Source organism: Phocoena phocoena, chromosome 14, assembly GCF_963924675.1.
Source record: "Phocoena phocoena chromosome 14, mPhoPho1.1, whole genome shotgun sequence".
Taxonomy (NCBI): domain Eukaryota; kingdom Metazoa; phylum Chordata; class Mammalia; order Artiodactyla; family Phocoenidae; genus Phocoena; species Phocoena phocoena.
This window is the reverse complement of record NC_089232.1, coordinates 48,330,717-48,358,258: the sequence shown is the minus strand read 5'-3', so window position 1 is coordinate 48,358,258 and position 27,542 is coordinate 48,330,717. Positions and strand designations below refer to the sequence as shown.

General features: G+C 37.2%; 1 protein-coding gene across 18 annotated transcripts in view; it reads right to left on the bottom strand.

Moving 5' to 3' along the window:
* Positions 1–27,542, bottom strand: part of NRXN1 (neurexin 1) — a 1,127,862-nt gene that overhangs the window by 685,528 nt on the left and 414,792 nt on the right. For 17 of the 18 annotated variants that reach the window (XM_065890685.1, XM_065890668.1, XM_065890670.1 and 14 more), the window contains one exon: positions 280–581. In XM_065890685.1, coding sequence (XP_065746757.1) covers positions 280–581 — 302 coding nt within the window. Of the gene's footprint in view, positions 1–279; positions 582–11,285; positions 11,296–27,542 lie in introns of all 18 variants that reach the window. The other variant, XM_065890667.1, reaches the window with a different exon arrangement.

The following is a 27,542-nucleotide window of genomic DNA, read 5'->3' as shown; positions in this document are numbered from 1 at the left end:
ATCACACACATCACAGGAAGGGCAGGTCGCAGGGATAACCTTGCAGCCCTCTGGGAAACTGTCATATGTTGCTGTGTCAAAATAGCCTTTAGGCCCCTGGAACTTTCTAGATATGCCCCTGCTCAAGTATGGCAGGAAGATTCATCTCAGAAGAAGAAAGAGCTAATTTGTAAGCCACTCTGAGGAGCCCTGTATCATGTTGTTAGGGTTTTCAAGTACCACACACACAGCTGTAGCGAGAAACAAAGCCAGTTACTCTCTTATCCACTGCGCTGTTACCTGACGCAGATTCCTGGTGACTTTCACATCATGCCAGGCATTATCATTAAACTTTCCATTCACAGGCTCCACTAGTGCTTCAAAGGCCCCTGATCCCAAATTAATGACCAGAGAGACAGCTCCATTTTTCAGGGCGAGATTGACATAATCAGCTGATTTCCCAGTGTGAAGCATCAGTCCATTCCTCTGAAGGGTTTTAAAGGACAGAGTTATTTCATCGCTGCTGCTTTGAATGGGGTTTTGAGACAAGTCGTAGCAGAAGTATTCAGATCCCTTGAAAGTGGCAATGTATTCTTCTTTTCCTAGAGGAAAACAGATACATACATGCGTAAGTAAAGAAACATACTATGTAAATTAGCAAATCTTCACAGAAACAATAACTAATCAGCCCCCAAATTAACTCTGTCTAGTTAACATTCATGACAAGAGCCCTGTCAAAGAGAGTTAAATAGTACTGTAGGTGGCAGTATATTTTTAATAAACCTCAGCTCTTGGGCCATCAACTGCAATAGCTAAAGCTGACATTCGTGAAAATTCAATGCATTTTTAAGTATCACTGCAAGAGCTCTGATCAGAGAAAGTAGCTCTGTGATATCTTGAGGGCACGAGTCAGGTACCATAAATACATATTGGATGGTTCTACTCTGCTGGCAACAATGGATTCCAATGTGTTTACAACATTCTCTCCATCCAACTGAGGCGTTATTTTAATTTTCAGTGAGGCATTTATATTCAAAGATCTTCTCAGTGAAGAGCCAAATATTTCCACCACTGAGAAACCATAACAGATTATCTGATGAGGGGAAAGCAAAGAAAAAATAATAGAATTTGGTCTGGAAGTAAATAGATTTCCTATAGAGCAAGTGCATTTTTTCTCCCTGGGTGGAGGCGGCAGTGATAGAAGGCTTAATGGTATTAGCTGGATCGTTGGTTCATTCCCTGATCTCACCAAACAGATGGTAGGGCTGGCTTTTATGAGACTGGAAATCCAGGACATCCTCAGGGGGACAGCATGTAAATCAAGTCTCAACATCGTCTATATATCTCAGTCTTTACTACATTTAGGAGTAACAATGTAGATCCCACAAAATGTTAGATCAAACAGAAATGTGGCTATTTGGAAAGAGCAGTCTTTTCCCAATAATTAAACGAGTTTAACCAAAAAAAGAGTAGAAGCCAAAAGCTCCCTCAACTTTCTAGGCAATGATGGCGTTGTACCAAGAAAAATGAGACAGTATGGTTTGGACTCAGCTTCCGATAAACTATAAACATAGAATTATAAGTGATACTAGAGAATCTTAACCTGTTTCCCTGGTAATACAGCATCTCTACTATGCCCACTGGAGAGTTCATATACTAACAGGGGTCTCACTCTTATCCTGGCAATAGGATTTTACCTCAGGAGTATTGTCATTCAATAATCTAATAACTCATGCCTTTGCATCAGAGCTCAAATCAAGGTCTCAGCTCATCAAGGCCCAATGACCTGACTCTCTGGATACAGAAAGTACCATAAGCAGGTACAGGTAAACAAGACATGGCACTGAGTAAGACTGTGAGCACCTAAGAACTTTCACAAGAGAGTGAATCCTTGAGGGAGAGTCACTGCCTACTAGTAAACTATTAGTGAAGTCTAGTGGTCAGGCTCAACCCACCACATTCTGAGGCAGAGTCACCAAGCACAGCCCAATCCATACTAGAGGGTCCCTTCCATTCAAACACTCAAAATATTGGCTGAAATCCCCCCAAGTGTTAAGCCCAGTGCTAGTCTTTAGGGATAACAGAGTGACCAAGACTGACCTAATCCTTGTCTCTGAATGTCTACAGTTTAGGTGTTTGTTTCCCTGGTCAGTTCAATATGGCAAGTGCCTTGATATTGGGAGCCAGCACAACTAAATATGTCTGATATACTAGGAAAAAAAAAAAAGAAGCAGGCTAAACTATGAATTTAGATCCTAGCTGGCCAATTGTTAACTGCACTGGGGGCAATTATGCATCTTTTTAAATCTCAGTTTCTAAAAATGGTTACTGATACCAGTCTTTCAGGATATAATGAGATAATGCTGTACAGGCATCTGGCAAAGTTGGTGGGCCCTAGAAATGGTAGATGTCTTCCTCCTTGCCTGCCTAATGTAATAAATGTGATAAATGATCTAAAACAAATAGCATATGTCATACTTCACTGTGAAATCTAGAACGCTCTCTTTAAGATCAGAAACAGAACACAGATGCCCACTATCAACACACTGTGCTTAAAGTCCTAGATAATGTAGGACGACAAGAGAAACACATAAGCATTATCAAGGGTATAAGTGAAAAAACCCACATTATATTAGCAAATATAATTGTATACACTGAAAGACCAAAATTATCTTAAAAAAAAAACTGTTGGGTTGAAGATATTTCAGAAAGATCGTAGGGTTATACGTACCAGGGAAAATCAATATTTTAAACATACAAACAGAGCTATAGATTCAATGAAATTCCAGTAAAAATCTCAATGATTTTTTAAAATGAATACGAAAAGCTGATTCTACAAGTTCTATGAGAAAAACAAAGAGCCCAAAATAGCCAAGATACACCACAGAAAGAAGATTAAGGAACTTTCCTGTAAAGATGAACAATTATTAGAAAATTATGATAATAAAGATAATGCATTAGGATAGACAAAAGGGGGAGAATAAAGATAATAATCAAACTAAAAATATTCTTAAGCATATATGAAAATGATTTATATCAAGTCAGGCATTGCAAATAAGTGAGCAAAGTATAGGTTAGTCAATAAATGGTGCTGGGACAACTGGTTATCTACATGAATAAAGTGAAATTGGATCTTTACATCATTTTGTTTACAAAAAATGAATTCTCCATGGACTAAGGATATAAATTAGTAAGGTAAGTCTGTAAAACTTTTGTAAGACAAGAAATTACAATACTGAAGTATGGAAGGATTTATTAAATAGCCACAAAAATCACTAATAAAATATTGATAAATTCAACTGCATTAAAATTAATGCAGTTAATTTAATGCACAAGTTAATGGTTCATCAATAATACCATAAAGAGAGTAAGAATCTAAATTAGGTTGGTAGAAAATATTTTCATACCATATTAATCTACAAAGGACTACAATACAGGATTCGCAAAGCATTCTGATAACTCGATTTGAAAAACAAGATGAACGATGGGAAAATGGGCAAAATAAATGTATAGTAATTTCCTAGAAAAACAGGTATATGCTGTATGAATAAATAAAAAGATGCTCAATTCTATGAGTCTTCAGGGAAAGGCAAAAATCAAATTATATTCAGAAACTATTTCAGAGCCATGAAATTGACAAAAAATGATATGAAAAGACAGAAAAACTCCAGGCTTCGTAAAAGCTATGGAAAAATAGTAATTCTTATCCAATGCTAATGAGAGTGCTGATGAGCTGAAAATCGACTGACGGCAATAAGCGCTATTTGGCCTTATGCGAGCCCGTGGGAGCGTCACATATTATAAAGGTGTCAGTCTTTAGAAAATTGTTACCATAGTCAATAAAAATACAATTCCCAATTCCCTTCAATTCATTTCTCTCTTCTCACTGTTCTGATCATTTGATGATAGGGAGTCAGGTGAATTCTGGTTCAGATATACTGAGATTCACTTATCTGAAGATGATATTTGCAAATTTTTCATCCCCAAGGAATACTCAGAACAGATCTCTGAGCCAAAGGGAGTTTTAGAGACCCTCTTCTAGCCCAAGCTTTTAATTTACATTGTTAAGAAAACGATGCCCATGGAGTTTAAATGACTGTCAAATTCAGAAAGTGCACCAACCACAGAAGCAGGATTAGAATTCAGCCTCTGACTACCCTTAAATACTAAATAACAGAGTTTGGGGGCTTGAAGAGGTTTGATCCAGTTAAAAGGCTGTAGCATTTTATGTAAGTGATTTCACATCATTCCAAATATGATTTATTCAAAATAAATCTTGACAAAGGATTTATTTGCCAGATAATGTGGCAGAGCCAAAGGAAAAAAAATAGTAAATAGAGTTTGCAGTTCACTAGATGGAAAGGTGTGAAGTTATATGAGAATTGATGACATTTCACGCCATCATATTCCTATTACTTAAAAATGGAAATGTATCACTCCTTTTATATTGTTTAATATCAAATTTAGATGATTTAAATTTGCATTAAATGCAACCACATAGTTTTGGAAAAAATCACGCTGTATAATATATCATTACCTCAAAAGGCCATAAATGAGACATGAATCTAAGCAGGGAAAATCTTTTTGCTATGTTCTTTTTCAAGAAAGAATATGTGTACTATGTGAGAATACATAAGTCATTCTACTTTCTTCAAGAGCACTACAATTCCTCCAATTATTTGTTACCATACAGTCGTTGTCATTGTTTTCTGCTATGTCTATGCAAATACCAAGCAGCATAGTGAAGAGTTATTTATGCTTTCCTGTTGAACACCTAAAGAATGGGTCTATGTCCATTTTAAAATGTAAGTCCCAAATATCTTGTGCATTTCTAGAATGTTCTAAAACAATAAACATCAAAAAGAAATTAGATTCACGGCAACATTTATATCAACAAATTCTTATATTCAGGATACATAAAGAACTTATACAAATCAATCAGGAAAAAAAACAAAAAAAACAAAACTAGCCAAACCAACAGGAACAGACACTTTTATCCATGATAAAAGGATATCCATATGGAAAGATGTTCAACTTTATTAGTATTCAGAGAAATACAAACTAAACCACAATAAAATATCAATACATTCCACTACAATGAATAAAATGAAAAAGACAAAATGCACAAAGTTTTAGTGAGGATGTGAAGCAACTAGAACTCTCATGTATTGCTGGTGAGAACTGCTTTTTGAAATTAGCAATATCTTTTAAAGCTAAACACCTGCCTACCTTATGACCCAGTAACCCCCACTTGTAAGGATACATCCAACAAAATGGACAAAAAGATCATCAGAATAACATACTAGAATGTTTACAGCAGCACTCTGCATAATAACCTCAAACTGAGCAGCACTGAAATGCCAATCAATAGTAGAATGGATAAATAAATTGGGGTATAGTTACACAGTGAAATATTAGACAACAATGAGAACACATAATCTACAACTATGTGCAAAAATATGGATAAATCTCAGAATAATAACATTGAGTAAAAAGAATTCCACACATAAAAGAGAACATACTTATGATTCCAGTTATATAAAATTTTTTTAAACAAGCAAAAACTAATCTCTACTGTTGTAAGTCAAGGTAATGGCTACCTTTGGTAGATATGAAGCAGGGACTAGTTAGGAGGACTTTTTGGGTGCTAGCAATGTTCTGTTCTGGATCTGGTGTTGGTTATGGGTGTGATCAGAGTGCAAAAAATCATATAGCTGTACACTTATGATATGTGCACTTCTTAGTATTTATACTATATTTCAAAAAATAATTTAAATACTAGTTTAAATAATCTATATGATTGAGAACAAAACAAGTTCACCTGATAAAGTCTTTTCTTTCTGATTCATAGGGTGATATGAGCAAGACACTACTCCCATCAATGTTACTTTTATTAGTAAAAATGAAAATAATAGCAACAATAATAATACCAGTTATATAGCATTTAAAAACTTTTCAATGCATATTAATATCCCTTAATATCATTTGCTCTCCAGAGCGACCTCATAGGATTTAGAAAAAAGTATATAAGCTGCAATGGATATAATTATAATTGTTTGAAGGACCATAGCCAAATGTGCTGATTAATGGATCATTGTCAAGATAAAGGGAATCTCTATTATTCATCATAGAAATGCTATGATAGAATGAGAGAAACAATTAAAAAATAAACTGCTCAAAAGCTTGGAGCATTTTTCTAATATTCTATATTAATTTGCTTTCCTATGCAATACAATTGGAGGAAGAGATCTAATAGAGTGCCATTGGAATTAGTCCTATTCAATTTTCAGCCCTCTAATAATTTAGATGAAAATACACAGTTCTTGCTCATCTAATTTTCTGAAGGAAATTTCAATGAAAAAATCCAAATTGTACAAATTCTTGTTATGCTGACTAGATAAGCTGATTCTGACAAAGTTAAATTTAATGGGAATAAACCTGAGTTCTATTCTCAGGTCTAAAACTACTCAACTGAACAAGTAAGAGTATATAGGAAACAAGACACATCAGATAAAACAAACAAAGCCAAATCTTTAGAGGATTTAGAACATGAATCAACAGTGTGATAGAGACATTCAAAAAAAGCCCAGGTATGCACGGGTTACATTCATGAAAGTTCTTAGAGGAGGGACGGGACGGTGTTGTGCTTTAGTGCTAGGCAGCTCATGCCTGTTATCACACTCCTATTTAGACAAGCTGGAGTACGTTTGGATATATGCTAAGATGATAAAAGACTTCTAGATTATATAAGGTAGTGTTAAAAACTCTCTAAAGAAAAAATTTAGGGGATACATGACAGTATCTTGAAACATCAGGAAGGATGTCCCCTAGAAGAGTAATTCCATTTTGTATGGAAACAGGGGTATAAGTAGAATCAAAGCATGAAAGGTATGGGAAAACATATTCTCAATATAATGAAGACTTTCTAAGAGAGGTATCCATAGGTGGAACATTCACTTTGACAGAAAACAAATTACTCATCAAAAAAAGAACTTAAACATTACTGAAATACATAACTGAAAAACATAATTGCATATGGCAGAAGGTTCTCAATCTTTGGATGGAAGAATGAAAAAACAGATCCTTTTCAACAGCAAGAATTACTGACTTCTACTTTAGAGAGAGGAATATTACACAAAGAAAGGTTAAATGGCTCCCCAAGTTCACACAGAAATTGATTCTCAGGATAATGCCCCTTCCCATTGCCTATGCTTGGGGTAAAGTCTCATTAATTTGACCCTATGTTTCCACAATTTTCAGCTTCACTGAACTTCTTTACTAAGTGAAGGATCTGCAAGGGAATGGCCCTAGTTCCTAAGGACAATGATGTCTATGGGCAGAGAGGAGTCCCACTATTCTCACTTACATGAAGAATGTCAGGCCATTTTCCTAAGCCAAGAACCTGACCTACATTATTGTTCTTGATTATCTTGCATTTCATATACACAATCCCAAATCACACAGGTTTATAAGGTTTTACTATATCTTAAAATATATTCTAAGATTGTGTTCAACACAAACCAGAAACTGAAAGCAACATGTGAAAAAAGCAAGTGAACAAAAACCAACGCTTGAGTAAGAGACTTGTTTCATTTGTTTTACTGCTCTAGAAGTCAAATACACAAGAATATTGTGCCGAAAATGTCCTTGACTAAACAAAAGTACACACTAGAAGTTTACATTATTACTTTTTTTTTTTTTTTTTGTGGTACGTGGGCCTCTCACTGTTGTGGCCTCTCCCGTTGCAGAGCACAGGCTCTGGACACGCAGGCTTGGTGGCCATGGCTCATGGGCCCAGCCGCTCCATGGCATGTGGGATCTTCCCAGACGGGGACACGAACCCATGTCCCCTGCATCGTCAGGTGGACTCTCAACCACTGCGCCACCAGGGAAGCCCCGAAGTTTACATTATTAAATTAAATAACATGCCTGGCTTTCTCTGACTATAAAGGTAAAGCAAGTTTAGAAAAACAGGAAAAGAAAGTCTGCCTATTGAAAATCACATCAGGTTAAATTCTCAGTCCCTCAGTGTAACAGAAAACAGCATAGTTTTATTTGCCAAAACCCTCTGTAATTTAGAAATTAAAACAATCAATTGATCACTATAAGGAAAAACAGCATTATTTTAAAGGGAGAGTAGTTCACTCTTACCTTGGATTTTCTACCTGATGCAATGCTGTAAATCATTCCAAAATTCCCAAATGTGATTCAATCTACAGAAATTCTGAGGCTAACTTCTATTGTTTGCAGCAAGAAATCAAGCTTCATAAAATATTCATTCTTCAAGGTTTTATTTCACTTTAGGTACACCTCAAGGCAACCAGTCCAGAAGTAAGTTGCCAAGAATCCATCAGATAACCCCCAAAATAGGCACACTCTTAATGACAATATATGTGAGGTCATTAAATATGAAAGGTAAAGAAGACTTAGATATTATTTGGCACAATGCTCGAATTTGTTAGATGAAGAGAGTGAGGCCTCAATAGATAAAACTGTGGTCACATAAAAAATTGGAGTAGAATCAAAATATGTATAACTCTTGCCCTCTTTATTCCAACCTCATGTTCTTCCTTATTTCCTATGTATTGCCATGAAATGAACCTCTAATTCATTACCAAAAACTAAATGCAGCTTAAACTTGAACATATTAAAAAAAAAAATAGGACATAGCCCAACACTCTATGGCAATTTTCCAATCCTACTATGCAACTGATTTGCATTTGTTTCAATAACTGCAGGTGCTGGGAACCAAACAGGCCACTCCATGCCTAACCGGGCTGATGACCATTCAGTTCTGCACAGATGATACGACACACAGGGAAAGTCAGAAACAAACATTCACCAGGTGTGCAATATCGCAATTTCTGGGCCTGCCTCCAGCTCAACTCCCACAGCTGAACCTATGACAACTAGGCTCTAGCATCTTTTAACCTGGAGGATACCAGTGACACAATCAAAGTAAAAACATAGCTTGGTGAATTTAGGCTTTGCAAAGAATCTCTATATGAACTTATGATTCCTTTGGGGTCAATTAATGATTACCTAATAAATAAATTATATGTATGTATATATAGCAAATATACTATTATATACATAATTATAGGAAGACAATGATATTTATAGCAGATTTATAGATATCCTGTATTTATAAACAATCCTCATTTATACTAAGATCAGTATAAACTAAGAACACTTGGATTTTACAGTACCACGCTTTGCACTAGGGGAAGAGAAAGGATGCTGGAAACCCATGGCATGTCTTTGAACTTAAGGCAAAGAATATTGAATCCAAAAGTCACACATGTAAAGCACCTAGCAGTCCTCAAACTGGAATTGAGAGGGAGATTAATAATTCATTCAGGCATCATCTTGGTCAAACTTTTCTATTTTATTCCATGTACATATAAGTCCATGCCACTCTCTCACTTCGTTCCAGCTTTCCATTCCCCCTCCCTGTGTCCTCAAGTCCATTCTCTACGTCTGTGTCTTTTATTCCATGTACAATGGAGAGCCATTGGAGTACTGAAGCTGGAGAGTGACAAGTTCTGATTTACATTTTTAAAAGTTAAGTCTGGTTTCTGTGTGGAGTTTGGATTCTGGATATGCATGAAAGTGCTAGCAATGAGACGAACAGTTATAAAGTTATAGACCATAGGAATGAGGGCTATAGAGTCATATACACCTGGCCCTTCCATTTTATCGGGATGGAGTCAACGACAGGAAGAGAACAGGACAGTGGCCATGCTTATAGTCTCTTTCTGTTGGTTGTACCTGCTTCTTTGGTTCACCCTCACTGACCTCTGATGCCTTCCAAATGGTAGATTCCTAAGTGCTCTGTAGGGCCTCCCCACTGCATTTTCCAAACATAATTTAAGGGGTGGGGTGGTGGAGATAGAGAGATTCATCTGGCTCAACCTGCTTCATCCTCTGGTTCCAACACACTGCATCTGGCTACTGTGATCCCCTGGCCCAGCAGCCCAGCAAGTGACCTTCTTGTGAGTGATACTGGCCAGATGGCTCAAGCCCCAGACTAAAGTGGAGTGTCTGCATGACCCATAGAATCCTAGGCCTCCTGGCTATAGCAGACATTGAGAGTATAGGTTATATTCCTTGGTCTCTGTCCACTGTACCAGTCCCCTTCTTTCCTCAGAAAGGCACGAGGCAGGTCAGCAAATCTGATGCAGACACTGTCATGTGTAAGGAATGCAGAATGCAGACATTCCTCTTTTGCAGGCATACACAGGCACTGCACACGCTTCTATAGCAGTCTGTTCTCCCGGTTACCTTGGGTAAAGGAAGCACACTTCTCCTTGGACAATACATTTTCATGGGGTCTATGACCTACTGACTCTTCTGCCCCACTCACCCATCTCCAGTGCTTAGGTAGATAAGGAAGGTGGGAGGTAGGGAGGAATCAGGAGGGGTCAAAAGATCAGTTTTGCTGTCTTCCAGTAAGTGCTGAGGAACATAACTGGCCCGTTTCTAGAGATTTTCTTTATAGTGGAGGTTACTTAAATTCCGTGTCAGGGGCCTTTAGTTAACAATTCTATGAGAAAAATGTATCCTCAGCATGCCGCTGTGAGCATAAAGAAATACCTGGCATATGGTGGGCAATCAACTGTTGGTTATTATTATTGTTATTATTAAAGTAACTACCATATTTTAAAGGACTGTCCAGCAGTTTTAAAAAAATCAGCTTTTTACCTAATCATTTAATAACCAGAATATCATTATGTCCAGCACCCGAATTCTAGGAAATTTTTGGTTAATTCAGGTTCATGGAGTAAGAAAGAGATGGAGGTATTACAAATGGCATAAAGGAAGGAAAAATATGTCTCTTTATTGATGGTTTACCCTTTTGAAGAGGTTTATACCTTGATGACTTGCAAAATGATTTCATGAGGTTTTTGTGTTGTTTTTATTTTTCATTCTCTAAGGGAAAAAAGCATCGCACTAAGGATCAGGAGAGTTGAGCGCTGGTTTCCACTCAGCCACTTTTCAGCTCTCTGCCCTTGGCCACTCCAGCTAGCCTCACTGGGCCATTATTTTCTTCCCTGGCAAAGTGACATAGCTGGACTAAGTGATCTCCAGTGTTTCTTTCAATTCTAAAATTTTATGGCCCTATAACATTCTTGATTCATTGAGCCACTGTTTCATTGATTCACTCAATAAACATTTACTGAGGCTCAACTCTGTGCCAAACTCTACTGCTTTCCTGCTGTCAAAATCATACAACATGCTAGAGTTAAAGTGTCTTTAAAGGTTTCTGATGGCTGCTGCTTTTACAAGGAACTTTCCATAGCAACCTCTGTCTCCCTGAGCTTCTAGATCTACTTTTCCACTTATACTGTAAGGACTTAAAATTTAAGAAAAACAAAGCAACATAGAAGGTGTTCTGTTCACACTCTATCAGAAATAAACTTTCTATTCTGATCACTTTTCTTCCTTAGTCCGGAAAAGAACACCTTCAACAGACTTTTTGGTCCAATATATGCTGGGGTGTTAAAAGAATGTAATGAATTTTTTTTTCTCCCAAATTTAAGGTACTTTTCCATATAAATGAAATTCTTAGTATAATAAAACATTTGAAGAGAAAGCTGGTATTACTTACTATATGTTTATATGAATTAATTTGGGAGCAGGTATATTTCTCTAATTAATGTATGAAAGGATAAACCAATAATGACTAGTGTTTTCCTATGGATAGAACCCTTGGTTTGGAATTAGGAACCCTGAGTTCAGTTCCCCCACTTAATGGTTGGTGCTACATGACCATAGGCAAGTGAATGTGGTTGAGTCTGAGCTTACTTCAGTACAATGGCTATAGTCATGCTGTCATGCCACACCTTCAGATTTTTTTAAAAATAAGGATCAGTAATATAATGATTATGGAATTATTATCATTATTATTAATTACAGACTGATTCTTCCATAACCTCCCCACATCCCATCTGTCATAGCTGTATTGAAACCATCATAAATCAACATTGTCTAGCTCAGCATTTTTCAAACCAGGTTTCTCATCTGCTTTGAATACTATTTTCTCAAGCCTCCCAAGGATGGTACAAAACTAACACCTTTCTACATACATAGGAGAGAAGTTAGTTATTCTGTACAATAGATTCCTTAGGATTTTATTCCCTTCCCAACACCAGCAGAGCTCCAGCCTAAGGCAAACACACAGAATTTATCAGAAAGAGTTTGGAAGTAGTTTACAGAATAGAAGGAATCACTGAACCATCAAGTCTTGGAAAGGATGCAACATGGGGAAGATCTAAGTTCCTCATAGTTTTGGTCTCGTATAGGGTTGTATCACTCTCGCTCGTATAACTCAACAACAGCGAACCCCAGACTCAAAGTAATTTCGTTCAAGTCCTGAATTCCCCAGAGGGGATGAAATTTGATTAGCTCAGTTTGTGTTGGTCAGAAATATTTACTCCCAGTTCAGACTTTTATGATTGGAGTAGGGGAAACCGGCAGGATTATAAAACAGGAGCATACGGGGGAATCACATAAGAGGACAGCCTACTCACTGATTAACACTTGACACTGTCAACAAGTCGGTATTGGGATCTAATATTACAAGAGAACCCTTCCCAGCATGTAGAAATTATTACAATTTGCTTTTTAGAACAACTAAATATAAACTTATGTCTCAAGCTCCAATTTTTTTTAAAAAATGGACATTGTCTGATTTGTGGTTAACTTTCTTTTAACTGTGAAACTTTATCAGAAATCTCAGTGAATCACATAAATGTAAATTTTAGAACTGGAAAAAGGAGACCTTTAAAGGTTATGAGATCTTCTCTGGCATCTATAGCTAGGCACAGGTGAAGCTGAGATGAGAAGCTGAGTCTCTAGACCAGTTGATCCCAAACAGGGCCGGTCATCAGAATCGCCTGGGAAAGAAACCTTTAAAAAATATTGTACAACACAGGGAATATAGCCAATATTCTATAATAAATATAAATGCAATATAACCTTTAAAAATTGTTTATCACTATGTTGTATGCCTGAAACATATAATACTGTACATCAACTCCACCTCAATAAAAAAAGAAGAAATAAAAGCATATTTCTAGCACCCATTCCCTTAAGTCCTACCTTGTTAAGACTGGAGTAGTGCTCCTGATACTTTCTTATTATTTTTTACTTCCCAGTTATTTCCAGTAACCAGTTAAGCTTGAAATTCAATGTTTCTTGTAAAATACCAGGCCTTCCCCCTTCCCTTACTCTCCATGAAAAGAACCCACTTCCCAACAAACAGCACAAAATATACAATAAAATAGATGAAATATAAACAAAGCAATCAAAAAGCAGAGCACATTCTCACTTTCTAGTTTGGAAGTAATTTGATTGGTGAGAGAACATTCTGGCCAGACTGAATAATACCACCTCTTGATCAGTAACTGTAATTCACAATACATCTGTTCACTTCTCACACTGAGAATTCTCTGATCTCAAGGATAAGACATATTTCCACATTCACAAGCTATAAATGCTTTTTTTCCTTTTCTACCTGTTGTGAGTAAACCAAACACCCTATTGAAACAAGTCTGTTCTTTCTAAAGATCATTGGCCTTGACACTATATGGCAAGAACACGTGATATATTTTATATCCCATACTTGAAATAAGTTGCCTCCCCCTCCATTCCCCACACTACAGTAGCCTTTCTCATGAACAAGTCATAAAACGGTTAAAGAGATCTTCTCATTCAAGGTCTTTTGAAAAGTTCTTCGCAGTTACCCAGGATTCACATACCGTATATAGACTTTGTACTTGCAATGCACTCTTCTATTTTTTTATAGAAATAGGAATTGTTCTAAATTAACTTCATAAAAATAACGGTTCACCACTCAAATCTGAAAAACACTGATTTAATTCAGTCTTTTCATTTTACAGATAAGGAAACTAAGGCCCGGGGAATTTAAGAGACTTGGCAAAAAACACTTAGCTTGTGAATACCTCAGACTAGAATTTGGATCTCTGACTGAATGCTATGCTCTTTCTACTACAGTCTGCTGCATTTCTAATGCTATTTTAGATAGGTTTGAATGGACACCTTCACAGTTTCAGAGGGAAGAAAATATTCATTTTGAAGAATATAGGACAGTCTAGCTTTTTCACCAAGATGTTCAATCCTAATTTAATCTCTTTCCCAGATAACTAGCTTTCATAACTCTTAGATAAAATATGCAAAATTATAGCTTTATAGCTTTCATATCACCAGTTAATATTACTATTATTTTTCTCAGCTATTATCTCAAAGTGAAGTAATCACCTTGACTACCTTACCATATTTGCACTAATTATGTTAAGCTTCTCAACATCAAAATTTTAATTTTGCAGTTTATTTTGATTTATAGTATTATGATGAAAGTCTTTGACTTAAATATTCCTACTTAAAAACAGACAATGCATTTTATTTTAAATCGATAATATTACCAATAATGTAGGAAAAAAAATCTGTAAAACCACATGCATGAATCTTCAACCCATTCAGATGCTGATTTTATACATTTCCTTCCTGAAGGAAAATCATCTAAGAAGCAATCTAGAGTTGTATCTTGCTGCCAATTCAGGCAATCACATTTGCCCAAGCACAAAGAAACCCCCAATGAGCTGAATTCAATTGTTTTCAGTTTTTTTTAATTAAAAATTTTAGCCAATCTCCAAAACTCTCATTATACAAAATGTATAAGGTTTAAGTATTTCTGGCAAAATTCAATGCAAACATTCAAAGAAGGCAAACATTCTGTCTTGAACAGTGCTCTTTATTTGCTGGTCATAATAAAACCTGAAGCTGATGAAAAGCTTATGGAAGCTAAATGTGCCACTGTGGACGTTAAAAACAAGGATGTTCTACTCTAAGGAGAAAGTCATGGAAGAAAGAACTGGGATTAAACTAAAGAAAGACGCAACACAAGAGCTAGTCCTGAAATAGAAGAGCTGACACCCCTCCATCAGCAATTTCTCCTTGACAGGCCTGTCTTTCTTTAACAGGTTGATACCTCTGTACACCACAGGCTGAAATTTTAGGTGCCTAAGCTCCTCTTCCTTCTTCTAATAGACAAATGCACAAAAAACTCTTTTTTGCTTCCCTTGCTGCTGTGCCATAATAAACAATGGCTCGGGATTTTTCTTTTTTTTTTTTGGTACGCGGGCCTCTCACTGTTGTGGCCTCTCCCTTCGCAGAGCACAGGCTCCAGATGCGCAGGCTCAGTGGCCATGGCTCACGGACCCAGACGCTCCACGGCATGTGGCATCTTCCCAGACTGGGGCACAAACCCGTGTCCCCTGCATCGGCAGGCGGACTCTCAACCACTGCGCCACCAGGGAAGCCCACAAAAGCCTTTTAATAAATTTCTGCTTGTGTTTTCTTTACATATATTTCAATTTGAAGACAAAGAGTTTCTTCCCCACTTCCCTCATTTGCTGTTGCTTGTTTGACTAATTAAAAAGCACACTCTCTGAATGCTGAAAAGAGAAAATGGAAGAGTGGGCAGATGGGTCAAGATGGAATGTCCGTGGCTCTGGCAGGCCTTGCGATTTTTTCCACTAAAACAAATCCTTTATTCTTCTAGCTCAGATTCAAGGAAGGCACAGAGGCAGCCCTTCGGCCTTTCCTACTTCAGGTCAAAGTCCTTTTTATACTTGGCATACAACCTAGATGCATCAGAATTCTGTACAAAATGGGAAGTTTTATGCTTCCAAATCATTCAAGTGCATGCTGTGGTCCCTGTGTCCTGTGGGCTGCCCTGGCAGATTTGAGGCATCTCTTAGGGCAAAGTGATTTGAAAGCTTTGAGGTTTTCTTGGCGACTGGGAAGAATAATTTGACTTCACTTGGAATAAGATCATATTCAGCAGAAAAGATCTGCTGTGCTCAAGGTCACAGACCTTGGCTCTGTGGATATTCAGTTATTCAGCAGAATAACCACTCCAAAGCCTTCAAAGCACTTTTGGATGCTGCTACAGGTGTTGCCTGCAGAGACCTTCCTGACAGCCACTGAGTTCCTGCATCTGTCTGTCCCCTTCTTAATGCTGTCTCTTCTGCTCTCCAAAAACCACATTCCCTCTTTATACATATATATGCATGTATATGTATGCAATCCCAAAGAGATGTTTCCATGAATCAAGATCCATATGTACATATATAAAGGACTACGTAAAGTTTCCAGGGGGAAAAGATTTTTTTAATTGACGCACTTCAAAGCCTTAAGTCTTAAGCAGCATTTTAGAATGTATTTGCAAAATAAATCATGGAAGCCCCAAGGAATTAATTCATTGATTAAAGAAACATATTAAAGACCTACTATGTGTGAGGCACTGTATTAATTACTTTGAGGGAAACAATATTGAATTAGACAGATATCTATCTTATAAGATGTTCAAAATGCAAAGAGGACACAAGGCATATAAGAGGTCAGGGAAATTTAAAAGAAGAGATTATTTCCAAAGTGTTGAGATACATTTCTTAAAGAAGGTAAAACTTGGATGACATCTTGAAGGATGACACATTTGAAATTTCGGGAATTTGGGGAACAGCACAACAGGTGAGGGGATGAAATGAGTGACCGTTTTGAGGTGAGAAGTCAAACAATTAATGAAATTTGACTAGAACTAAGATGGCATGAAGAAGAAGAAAGGCAAATGATGCGAGAGAGTTTGGTTAAGCCTGAATTATAAAAGGCTTTGATAAAGGAAAGAAATATTCCTGACATTTTTATCAGGAATATGCAGCTGAGAATGAAATGTGAATTAGTGATTGGCACAGACTTAGGGACAAGAGTTGCACTTCACACTTTTGTCATGAATATTAAAGTTTTGAAAAACGCAGTCTATCTAAAATCAAGGTAATGATTTCAATGCAAAAATAAGGAGAGCTTTGGAAAGCTATTCAGGTTTGGTTGGGGAGGAGGGAGGAGACAGATGGATGGTCCATCACTAGATATTTTTATTCTTATTTCCTATCAAACAGACAAGCATTTGTGAGGAAAAAGACTTCATGTAAGAAGGGTTTACTTTGTACTATCTGCCAAGGAGGATATTGGTTTAATGATTCAAAGAAGTAAAGCAAAGTTATATTATATTTAATTGTAAGATATAACTAGTAAGTTGCATTAAACATGATTAAAGGATATTATGAAGAGACTTTAGATTCTTTAAAACTACTGTATTGAACATAGAAGAAATAATAGTCCAAGATATTCTTGAAATATCCTGTGTGAATGCCAACTTTTCTGGTAGAATAAATTTAAATGCAAATGAATACAGTGCCTAAATACATTTTCTTTTGACTTTGTTCCCAGTGATGTGGTTAAGAGCCCAAACTACCACTCCATCACTTATTAGCTTTGTGATTGGGGGCAAGTTGTTTAACATTATAATTTTCCAATTTCTCCTATTTAAAATGTGGGTAAAAGTTATATTTACCCAGAGGCTAATGAATTGATGCTTATAAAATTATTAGCATAGTGTCTGGCTACAAATGTCATTCAGTTTTCCTGGTACACAAGCTTTCTCTGTTTGCTCTTTAATCTTATAAAATCATTTCCATCAGAGTTTTACTTCATGGCAAGCTGCTTTTATTTCTTGATTAAGAAAACATATCCTATGCCCAAAATTATATAGATACTTTCCTCTCTTTTCTTCTAGTATTTCTATAACATGCAATCCCTTTATGGTTTTTTATATGAATGATACATGGGTGGAACCCAATTTTACTTTATTTCCCACATGTATAATCAGTTCTTTCAACACTGCCTATTAAATACTACATTCTTTCCTCACAGTTTTTAAACACCGCATTATCATACACTAAACTCCATAAATACCTGATATATTTCTAGACACTATTTTTCTTTATATACCTGTTTGTCTGTTTCTATGCCAGAACAAAACTGCTTTACTTATAGTCATTTCACAGTACCTTTTAATATTAAGTTGGTACCCTACCCAAATTATTATCTTTCTCAAAAAAATTTAGCTGTTTATGTTTGCACATTAACTTCAGAATCAATTTGTCAATTCCCCAACCCCTCTCCCCAAATTGAGATTATGAGTTAAATTGCCCTAAATCTATCATTTAATTTAAAGCTTAAATCATCCGATCCAGGAACACACGGTTTGTTTTTCCACTTATTTGGGCCCTATTTTGTATCCTTCAGGAAAGACTTATTATTTTTTTATGTAAGTCTTACACAAGGCCAGTATTTTGCAACATTTGGATAAGCTTTTAATATTCCTAAAATCTTCATGCAGGTAAAAACCCTAATGATTTAAACATCTACTTTAATTTGATGTACACAATGATTTGAGAGAAAATCCCATCAATATTTTTGCCTTGCCTCTTTAGCCTTCTATCCTGATTGCTAAGTAACTGAACTGGTAAGAAAGATATTTATTCTTTATATTACTCTTTCAGATATAAAAAAAGGATTTTTTTCACTAGATTTATATATATATGTATGTTTACAGCTAGCAAGCCATACTATTTTAAAATTCTACCTTATGGAAAGGAATAACTCCTATAAATTCCGTAAGAGACTATCAAAAGTGATAATGACAACAACAACAATGGTTTAACTGGAAACAGATGAGCAGCCCCCGCATGGCTAATCCCCATGGCCCTACAGTCAGAAAGTAAGGACTAAACCATCCTGACAGATGGACATCAATTTTAGTCTCATAAACTTATGGCATGGAATAAAATTCTCTTCTACCAGCTCACTGGAGGACATTCTTTACTCTAAGTCCGATTCTTCATTTAGTCTACCCTCCAGGTTGAAGGAAAATAATTCTTTCATTATTACTCACCAATAACAACCCGGAGAGACATAAAATTACATTGAAAGTGCAAATAGTCACCTTCCTCTTACAATTTCACTACTGAGGTTCAGCACTTAACACATTAACTCAGAAAATGAAAGTGTTGCAATTTAATCCAATTCAGGATGCTGGAGAGCATCTACAGGTTTGCTAAATATAAATTTTTCTCTATAAAAGCATAGCTACATAAACTTCTTGATTTTGATATTGAAAATAACATGTCAAATACAGGTATATTCCAAATGTGACCCAAAATAAACATTCAAAGCCACATCCCAGAAAGCCGTGTTTTTCTATAAGCTACATAGAAAAGTGTCTCTAATTTTCATCTCTAAGAGAAAATAAATACAAGAATTATGAGGGGGCACCTTCAATTTTTACCCTACCTGCTGTGTGACTTTTTACAAAGAACATGTATTAATTTTATAACTTTGAAATAATATATTTTATGAATTTGATGTGTTTTTAAATTTTCCTAAAAAGTTCCCTTCTAATTTACTGAATGGAAACTAATAAAATTTCAAAATATTAAAAAAAAAATAACAAGGCACTTCCTCTGGAATTAATAGCATCTGCATCTTTTTCTTTACTGGACTTTATTTTTCTTTCGGTACAGCATTTATCACTACCTCAGTTATGAATTATTTATTTATTTATTTATTTCCACATGTCCCATTAAAGTGTGAGCTCCACGAGAGCAGGAGACTTTGTTGCCGTTGTCATGATGGTTGTCTACCACCGGATCTCAGGGATTGGGACAGTGCCCAGAACCTAGGAGGCACTCAATAACCTTGTGTTGACTGAATTACTTATGATTACTTTACTTGCAATTTGCACATGAGCACAAGACCTAAAAACTAACCAAATAAGCTATTTTAAAATATAAATGGGGGCTTCCCTGGTGGCGCAGTGGTTGAGAGTCCGCCTGCCGATGCAGGGGACACGGGTTCGTGCCCCGGTCCGGGAAGATCTCACATGCCGCGGAGCGGCTGGGCCCATGAGCCACGGCCGCTGGGCCTGCGCCTCCGGAGCCTGTGCTCCACAACGGGAGAGGCCACAACAGTGAGAGGCCCGCGTACTGCAAAAAAAAAAAAAATGTAAATGGAACTTTCTGTCATTATTAACTATGATCCTTTTAAGCTTTACTGGGCTTAAAATTAAAAAATCAAATTTGATTATAGAGCTAAAGAAAGCTACTGCTTGAATGTGAGATCAGGAATGATTTTTATTTACATGTCTATCTAAGGAGGGGAAACAGGTCCTTATCACACATTAAACAAGTCATTCAATTATATCTGTTCAAAGTACCACCAAGGAAGGAAAACCAAAATGTGCCTTGAAGGCAGATACTCAACTGGCACTTAGGAAGGGATTCCCTTAAAAGGAACACTTCAGTTGCTGGGAGCTGATGAAAGAGTAAGAGTTAGAGCAGGTAGAAATGGAAAGGAACATTCTAGGGTGTCTACAGAGATATCTAGAAAGTTCTGAGGCCAGAAGTTCTTGTCAAATTCTAGAAACTGTAAGAGTGAAGATGCACTAGAAAAGAATCAGGACAAAACAGGTGGAGGGCAGCTATTTTGATGGCAGACTTTCTTCTCACACTGAAGTTAGCCAGCTGGAGTCCTTGGAACTTTCCTGAACTTTCCTGCAACTAGCAGCACCGTGTTCCTGCCAGATGCTGCATCAGTAACAAGTCAAAGCAGGAAATACTCTAAAATTGGCCAGTTTGTTTAGTGATGAGGGTGACTCCTGGCTGGTGAAAAAAGGCATTTTGTATTCAGAATGTTTGAAATTCCTTAGATGGCTTTCCAAATTTCATAAGCACACTGTGATGTGAGAGATCAAACTGAGGAGAATCAGCTCTTTGGCTGCAGATCTGAGATCTTTCTAGGGGAGGACAAAAGGAAGCCAAACCTCATCCATCTATTTTCACACTAGTGACACAATCTAGGTTCAATTATTCAACTATGAAAAATTCCGTTTTCTTATGATTCCTCAAATGCCATAATTGTTTCTGACTCTATACTTTTCTTTTTTCTCTCTGACCTGTTCCACTAGCCACATATTTCTAGACTCACCTCAAGTCCTACCGCAAGAATCCTTCCTTATATGAGCCATCCCTCCTCTGACCTCTTCTATATTTTATACCCTTTATTATACAATTTTTTATTCAATTGCATATGATTCTTGAGGAGAAGAGGAGGAAGAGGGCAGGAGGGAGGTAGGAAGGTAGAAAGAATATAGATGTGAATACAGAATTTTTTTTTTTTTTTTTTTGTGGTACGCGGGCCTCTCACTGTTGTGGCCTCTCCCGTTGCGGAGCACAGGCTCCGAACGCGCAGGCTCAGCGGCCATGGCTCACGGGCCCAAGCCTCTCCGCGGCATGTGGGATCTTCCTGGACTGGGGCACGAACCCGTGTCCCCTGTATTGGCAGGCAGACTCTCAACCACTGCGCCACCAGGGAAGCCCCTAGAATATTTTTATCAAACGAAAATTTCTAATGAGGATGTAAAAGACCAATTCAAGTTCAAGCGTTACCTTCTTTGAGAGAACATTATTCAATCTGGGCGCCTTGTTTTAATATTTCTCTATAGAATATCTATGCAATGGGAAGTCTTCTCGAACAATTACTTGCTAAACAAGTCATATTTACCAAACACTTCTCAGTTTTAGACATGTTTGCTTAGGTCATTCTCTGGAGATTGTCCTGAAGAAGAAAAAAAGTTGAAACTTGTAGATAGTAATCCAGGGGAAAAATATATAAATTATTTCATTTATTAGCCAGTTTTGAGAGCCTCACGTCTTGTTCTAGGTGTTCAGAATACACGTGTGAAGTATAACATTTTTAAGATTGTTAAAACCAGTTCAGAAAAAATCCTTAGCCCTCCAACAGAAACACAGGTAAAGAACATGAATAAACAATCCACAAAATTGAAAATTTATGATCAATAAGTCTATGAAAAATTATGCAACCTTATAAATATTCAAAGAAATGCATGGAAAAACAAAATAGAAATGGCTTTGTGTTTAGCTTATAATATGTAATAATGGTTGGGTGTAACAAAATAAGCACTTCATATCTAACTAACTAGTGGAAATGCAAAGTGGTATAAACTATGGGGAATATAAATCGACGATTTATTTAAAGACTCAAAGAAAAGTTCTGCCCTTGTCCTAATAATTGTGCTGCTAGATAACACAACTAAGGAAAAACATCAGAAACATGAACAAAAGTTTGTATACTAGATGTCCATTACAGACCTAAAAATCAGGAAAATTTGTAAACAATTAAAATATTCAATTATTGGAAAACAAATAATGAAAGAACATTAGGGTGGAATATTTTGCATCATTAAAAATCATGCCGTCCCGGGCTTCCCTGGTGGCGCAGTGGTTGGGAATCTCCCTGCTAATGCAGGGGACACGGGTTCAAGCCCTGGTCTGGGAAGATCCCACATGCTGCAGAGCAACTAGGCCCGTGAGCCACAACTACTAAGCCTGCGCTCCGCAACAAGAGAGGCCACGATAGTGAGAGGCCCATGCACAGCTTGCCACAACTAGAGAAAGCCCTCGCACAGAAACGAAGACCCAATACAGCCAAAAGTAAAAAAAAAAAAAAAAAAAAAAAAATGCTCTCATGTTCTAATGATGGAGGAAGATACCCTTCACATAAAACTAAACAAAATAAAGACAAATTGTATTATAAATTGTATGCTTATAATTATAATGTATATGTGTATTAGAATGTGACTATTTCTGTGTTGCATAAAAGTGTGAGTTTTTCTTCTTTAAATCTTTTTTTTAATCTTCCAAATTTTCTATAATGAGCACTTTTCATAACCAGAAAAAAGTTAATATTAAATGAGTAATTTACACTCATTTTGCCATGTGCATAAATTATTCTACATAAATAGCTCCCTTTTACAAGTCAAGCCAAAGAGATGCCAAACCATATTGGGTTCTGCAGAGACTCAATTGCCAACAATAACATGATACAAAACCTCCTACAGAGACCCTCTTCTTTTTCACAACACTGTATTTCTTTTTTAACAGTGTTTAACAGTTGGAAATGCTGAGAAGCTACAGATGAGATCATTAGTGGAAAGTATTTTCCATTGCTCTTTTGTCAGGGAAAATCCCTTAGCAGATATCTATTTCGGAGTCATGTTTTTGCCCAGGCTGACAGAATTTAAAGCAGAGTAGATAAAACATGTATTTGTGAGCATCCTCCTCTATCAAATGGAATTCACTTTGGCTATCACACTCATCAAGATAATTTGTCCTGGGCTCTTCCTCTGTAGGACCCTGATTTGTAGTGTGAGAGACTGCAACATAGCATGTAGTCAGGGCCTCAAAAGATGGCACCTGAGCAACCACTTCTAAAAGTCACCAGAAATACCAGAAAGATAGGCTGATGGAGATTTACAATCCTTTATGGTCTGCAATTCAAGTGTACTATGTGTGCACCGAAGCAACTGACTCAGTGAAGCTCATGAAAACCCCCCAGCGACTTGGGTTCAGCAAACAGTCTGCTTCACCCCTACTCATTTCCACTGTAACCCAGCATGCTGGACTGAGAAGCCAAGGGCTTGTTTAAAGGAACAATCCACTTTCCTTACAGAATCTTGGGCCCTCACCTTTGTAAGCCACCTTTGCCTTGGGTTGCTGAGACCATCTTCTCAGGGGCTGCTCGCTCTTGTACAAATGTATATCCACGTAAATCCTCACAACTCACGGGCTCTGAGATTTCCTTGTCAGTTAATCTGAAGGTCCTCTGCCTCAGATCCCAATACCTCTGAGCTGGGTCAGGTTTTCCGTGATTAGCTTAGCAATGAATTCAGCTTAATTTAACACCCATTCTGTCTGAAAGGCTTTAGTTTTCCTTTATCAACCTAGAGGACTGATGAACTATAGTTAGAAGTGTATTCAAATTTTGGATAGTTTGAATTGTATATGAACTGGGGGGGGGTCTTCTTTCAAGGAAAATACAAAATTAGGTACACACACAAAGAAATCACAATTAATTTCTGAATATGCGAGATCTTTTTCTTCTGAAATTTCTTTAGGTATTTACTAAAACTAACATAGAAATGCTTCCAGATCATAGTTTGGCTTCTTCTCCTTGAAGAAAATAATTCTATGACTCCTAAAACTTCATAGAGGCAGATACAAATGAGGAACCCTCAATTTTAAGGTGAGACAGTCAAATGAGACTTCTGTTTACAGAAATCTGCTCATTTACTTGATTGACTGGTTTTGCTTCTTATCGTGTCAGTCTCTCCTTGGGGAAGGGGGGTATCTGCTTCTGCTTCAGCCAATGACATTGTGACTTTGGCTAAGTTATTTAAATATCTTAAATCATGTCAAATGGGACTAGAAATACATATTGCATTACTGGACTTCTAGGAAGATTAAGTGCAATCAGAGGAAAAAGGATTCATACACTATTGTCTGAAAATTCTTGTACTAGAAGATAATTCTTTTTCAGGGCAAGGAATTTCTGTGGACTCCCTAGCACTCTTCCGTGCATACAATCCAGATTTCTCTGATTAGGGACTGATTTGTTTGATGGACGGGAATGAATCATAGAGGTCATAACTGCCCTTGCTCTCTCCCTAAAACGTAGAAAAATGAATCAGCTGTGGTCACCTACCTTTTCATTGTCTAATAGCCACAAGTGGTCTAAATCCAGTAAACTAAAGTGGACACTGGTGGCATTTATATTTATTCTCCAGCTGTTTCTGTCTCCCAGTTTTACCAATTCCAGTCAGAAATGCCATTGTTCCTGAGGAATCTGAAGAAGAACTGCCTCAACTATGCACTGTCCCCAGGGTGTGTGGATGTGATATATAGAATATGCCACTGTATATAAGGGACTTGAGCATCTACAGATTGTGGTAACCACGGGGGCCCTAGAACCAATCCTGCCTGGGTACCAAGGGATGACTGTAAATATCTACTGTGATAATTAATGAGAGCATTTTTTTTTTAATTTAACCTATTTTGTAAGGTAGTTATCAAAGTGGTTCTGATACAAGAAAAGATCCCAAATGTGAGATCCCTGCTTTGTGATGCCAGATGCCTTCTTGTCATTGCTTTACATACATATAAAGCATGTATATAAATATAAAATGATGAAATATGATTTCAGTAAGAGCAAGCAGTGTACAGCTCCTGACGTCATGTAATAACAGAGCACACTGTTTTTGTGCAGATGTCCACACAGTTATCAAAGGATGATTCACCTTCTGGTTCTATGCTCTCTTCCCCTGGATACTCGTAAGAACCTGCTCTGAAATTTAAACATCAAATAAAAATGCTTCCAAACAATTATTGTGACAACAAACACACCAATAAGCCTATAAGCAGCAGCCCAGTATTTTATCCCTGTCTTTAATGTCAGGTTGCTTTTTTTTTTTTTTTTTTGTGGTAGGCGGGCCTCTCCCGTTGTGGAGCACAGGCTCCGGATGCACAGGCTCAGCGGCCATGGCTCACGGGCCTAGCCGCTCCACGGCATGTAGGATCTTCCCAGACAGGGGCATAAACCCGTGTCCCCTGCATCTGCAGGCGGACTCTCAACCACTGCGCCACCAGGGAAGCCCCAGGTTGCTTTTTTATTCCAGAGGTCAGGAAAACAAATGCTCCATGAGCTCACTATGTGCATGCCCAAACCAGCAGAAAAATAGGTGCCTTTCCAAATGCCAGACAATGAAACCTAGGATTTTTCTTTGTACCTCACTGTAATTTGGGTGATAAAACATTTGCTAATACAAACTATTAGAACAAACCAACAAACGGAAACAAGTCTCTCATAGTCTATTTTAAAAACCCCTCACTGTGTTCTTAATTAACTGCTGACTTTTAAAACAAAAACGTCAGTCAGGAAGTACAAAGTTATCTTTAGCTCTAACTTAAAATTTTCAGATCCTGAATATTTGAAGATGAAAAAAGCAAAAAAAAATAAGTAACTGGCAACTTATTTTAGCCAACACTTTGGAATTAATTTTAAGTGGTAGAAAAACTACAAAATAGGAACCCATTTTTCTGTGGTTTCTGGTATCTAGTGGATTACATTATAGTAAACTTTATAACCTGGCACTCAAAATACATGTTTTAGCCACAGCTTCCTTCAATAACTGGTAAGAAAGTAATTAGTATCCATAACAATGATCCCCAAACACTGTCATTCCTGAGAATCAGATCATGGTAAAAATAAGTAATTCTGAGTTTTATTGTTAGGTTTATTTTATTTTTAATTCATTTGAAATGAGTGATCTATGTATTGTGCGTGTGCTTAGTAATTCTTTCCTGTAGAGAATACCTTCGACCACATTGAAAAATATAAGTTGACTCTTTATTCTTAGGAGCTTTTCTAAAGGAAAACTATCTCTATAAAAGTAAAGAATGTGAACTTGCTGGCAAAACTTGTTCTCTTCCATTTCTCCTCCTTCCCCAACCCTACCCCTTCTTTTTTCCATCGCTCACAATCACAGGGTTAGTATAGCTTGTACTGGGGCTTTGGAACTGTAACAAACAAGGACAATTTTCTGGACCTAATTAACTCCTGTTAAAATAAGTCCTGCACGATAGTCTACCCAGAGTTGCACGGAAACAACAACAAACCCTAGCAGTCTATGCATGATGAACCCTATTTAAATGAGCAGATTATTGTAGGATCATTATGAGCTGCTCCGTGGCCACAGGGCAGGTATTACAGCCTGGAGTAATGGAGGGTTTTCTTGCAGACACCTGCAGGCTGGACTATCAGTTGAAAGGCTTCCCTGGTAAAATCAGAGAGACAAACATGAAGTTTCTCTTTTAAGTTTTCACACATCTCTTCTACAACTGACATCACTTATCATTCCCACTCTCCTTTAATATGTTGCTATCTTTGACCTCCAGGTCTCTAGATTCATGGTTTTGTCTCATTTGTATCTTTAAGAATATGTTTAATCGATTTTTTTTTTTTTTTTTTTTTTTTGGTACGCGGGCCTCTCACTGTTGTGGCCTCTCCCGTTGCAGAAAACAGGCTCCGGACGTGCAGGCTCAGCGGCCATGGCTCACGGGCCCAGCCGCTCTGCGGCATGTGGGACCTTCCTGGACCAGGGCACGAACCCGTGTCCCCTGCATCGGCAGGCGGACTCTCAACCACTGCGCCACCAGGGAAGCCCTAATCAATTTTTTGAGGTATAGTTTACACATCATAAATTTATTCATTTTAAATGTACAATTCATGAGAATAAAAACAAAAATAAACGAATGGGACCTAATTAAACTTGTTTTGCCTAATTTGTACCTTTAAGAAAATGTTTAATGGATTTTTGAGGTGTAGTTCACACATCATAAGTTTATTCATTTTAAATGTACAATTCATGAGAAAACAAAAATAAACAAATGGGACCTAATTAAACCAAAAGCTTTTGCACAGCAAAGGAAACCACAACCAAGATGAAAAGACAACCCTCAGAAGGGGATAAAATATTTGCAAACAAAGCAACTGACAAAGGATTAATCTCCAAAATATACAAGCAGCTCATGGAGCTCAATATCAAAAAAACAAACAACCCAATCCAAAAATGGGCAGAAGACCTAAATAGACATTTCTCCAAAGAAGATATACAGATTGCCAAGAAACACATGAAAAGATGCTCAACACCACTAATCATCAGAGAAATGCAAATCAAAACTACAATGAGGTATCACCTCACACTGGTCAGAGTGGCCATCATC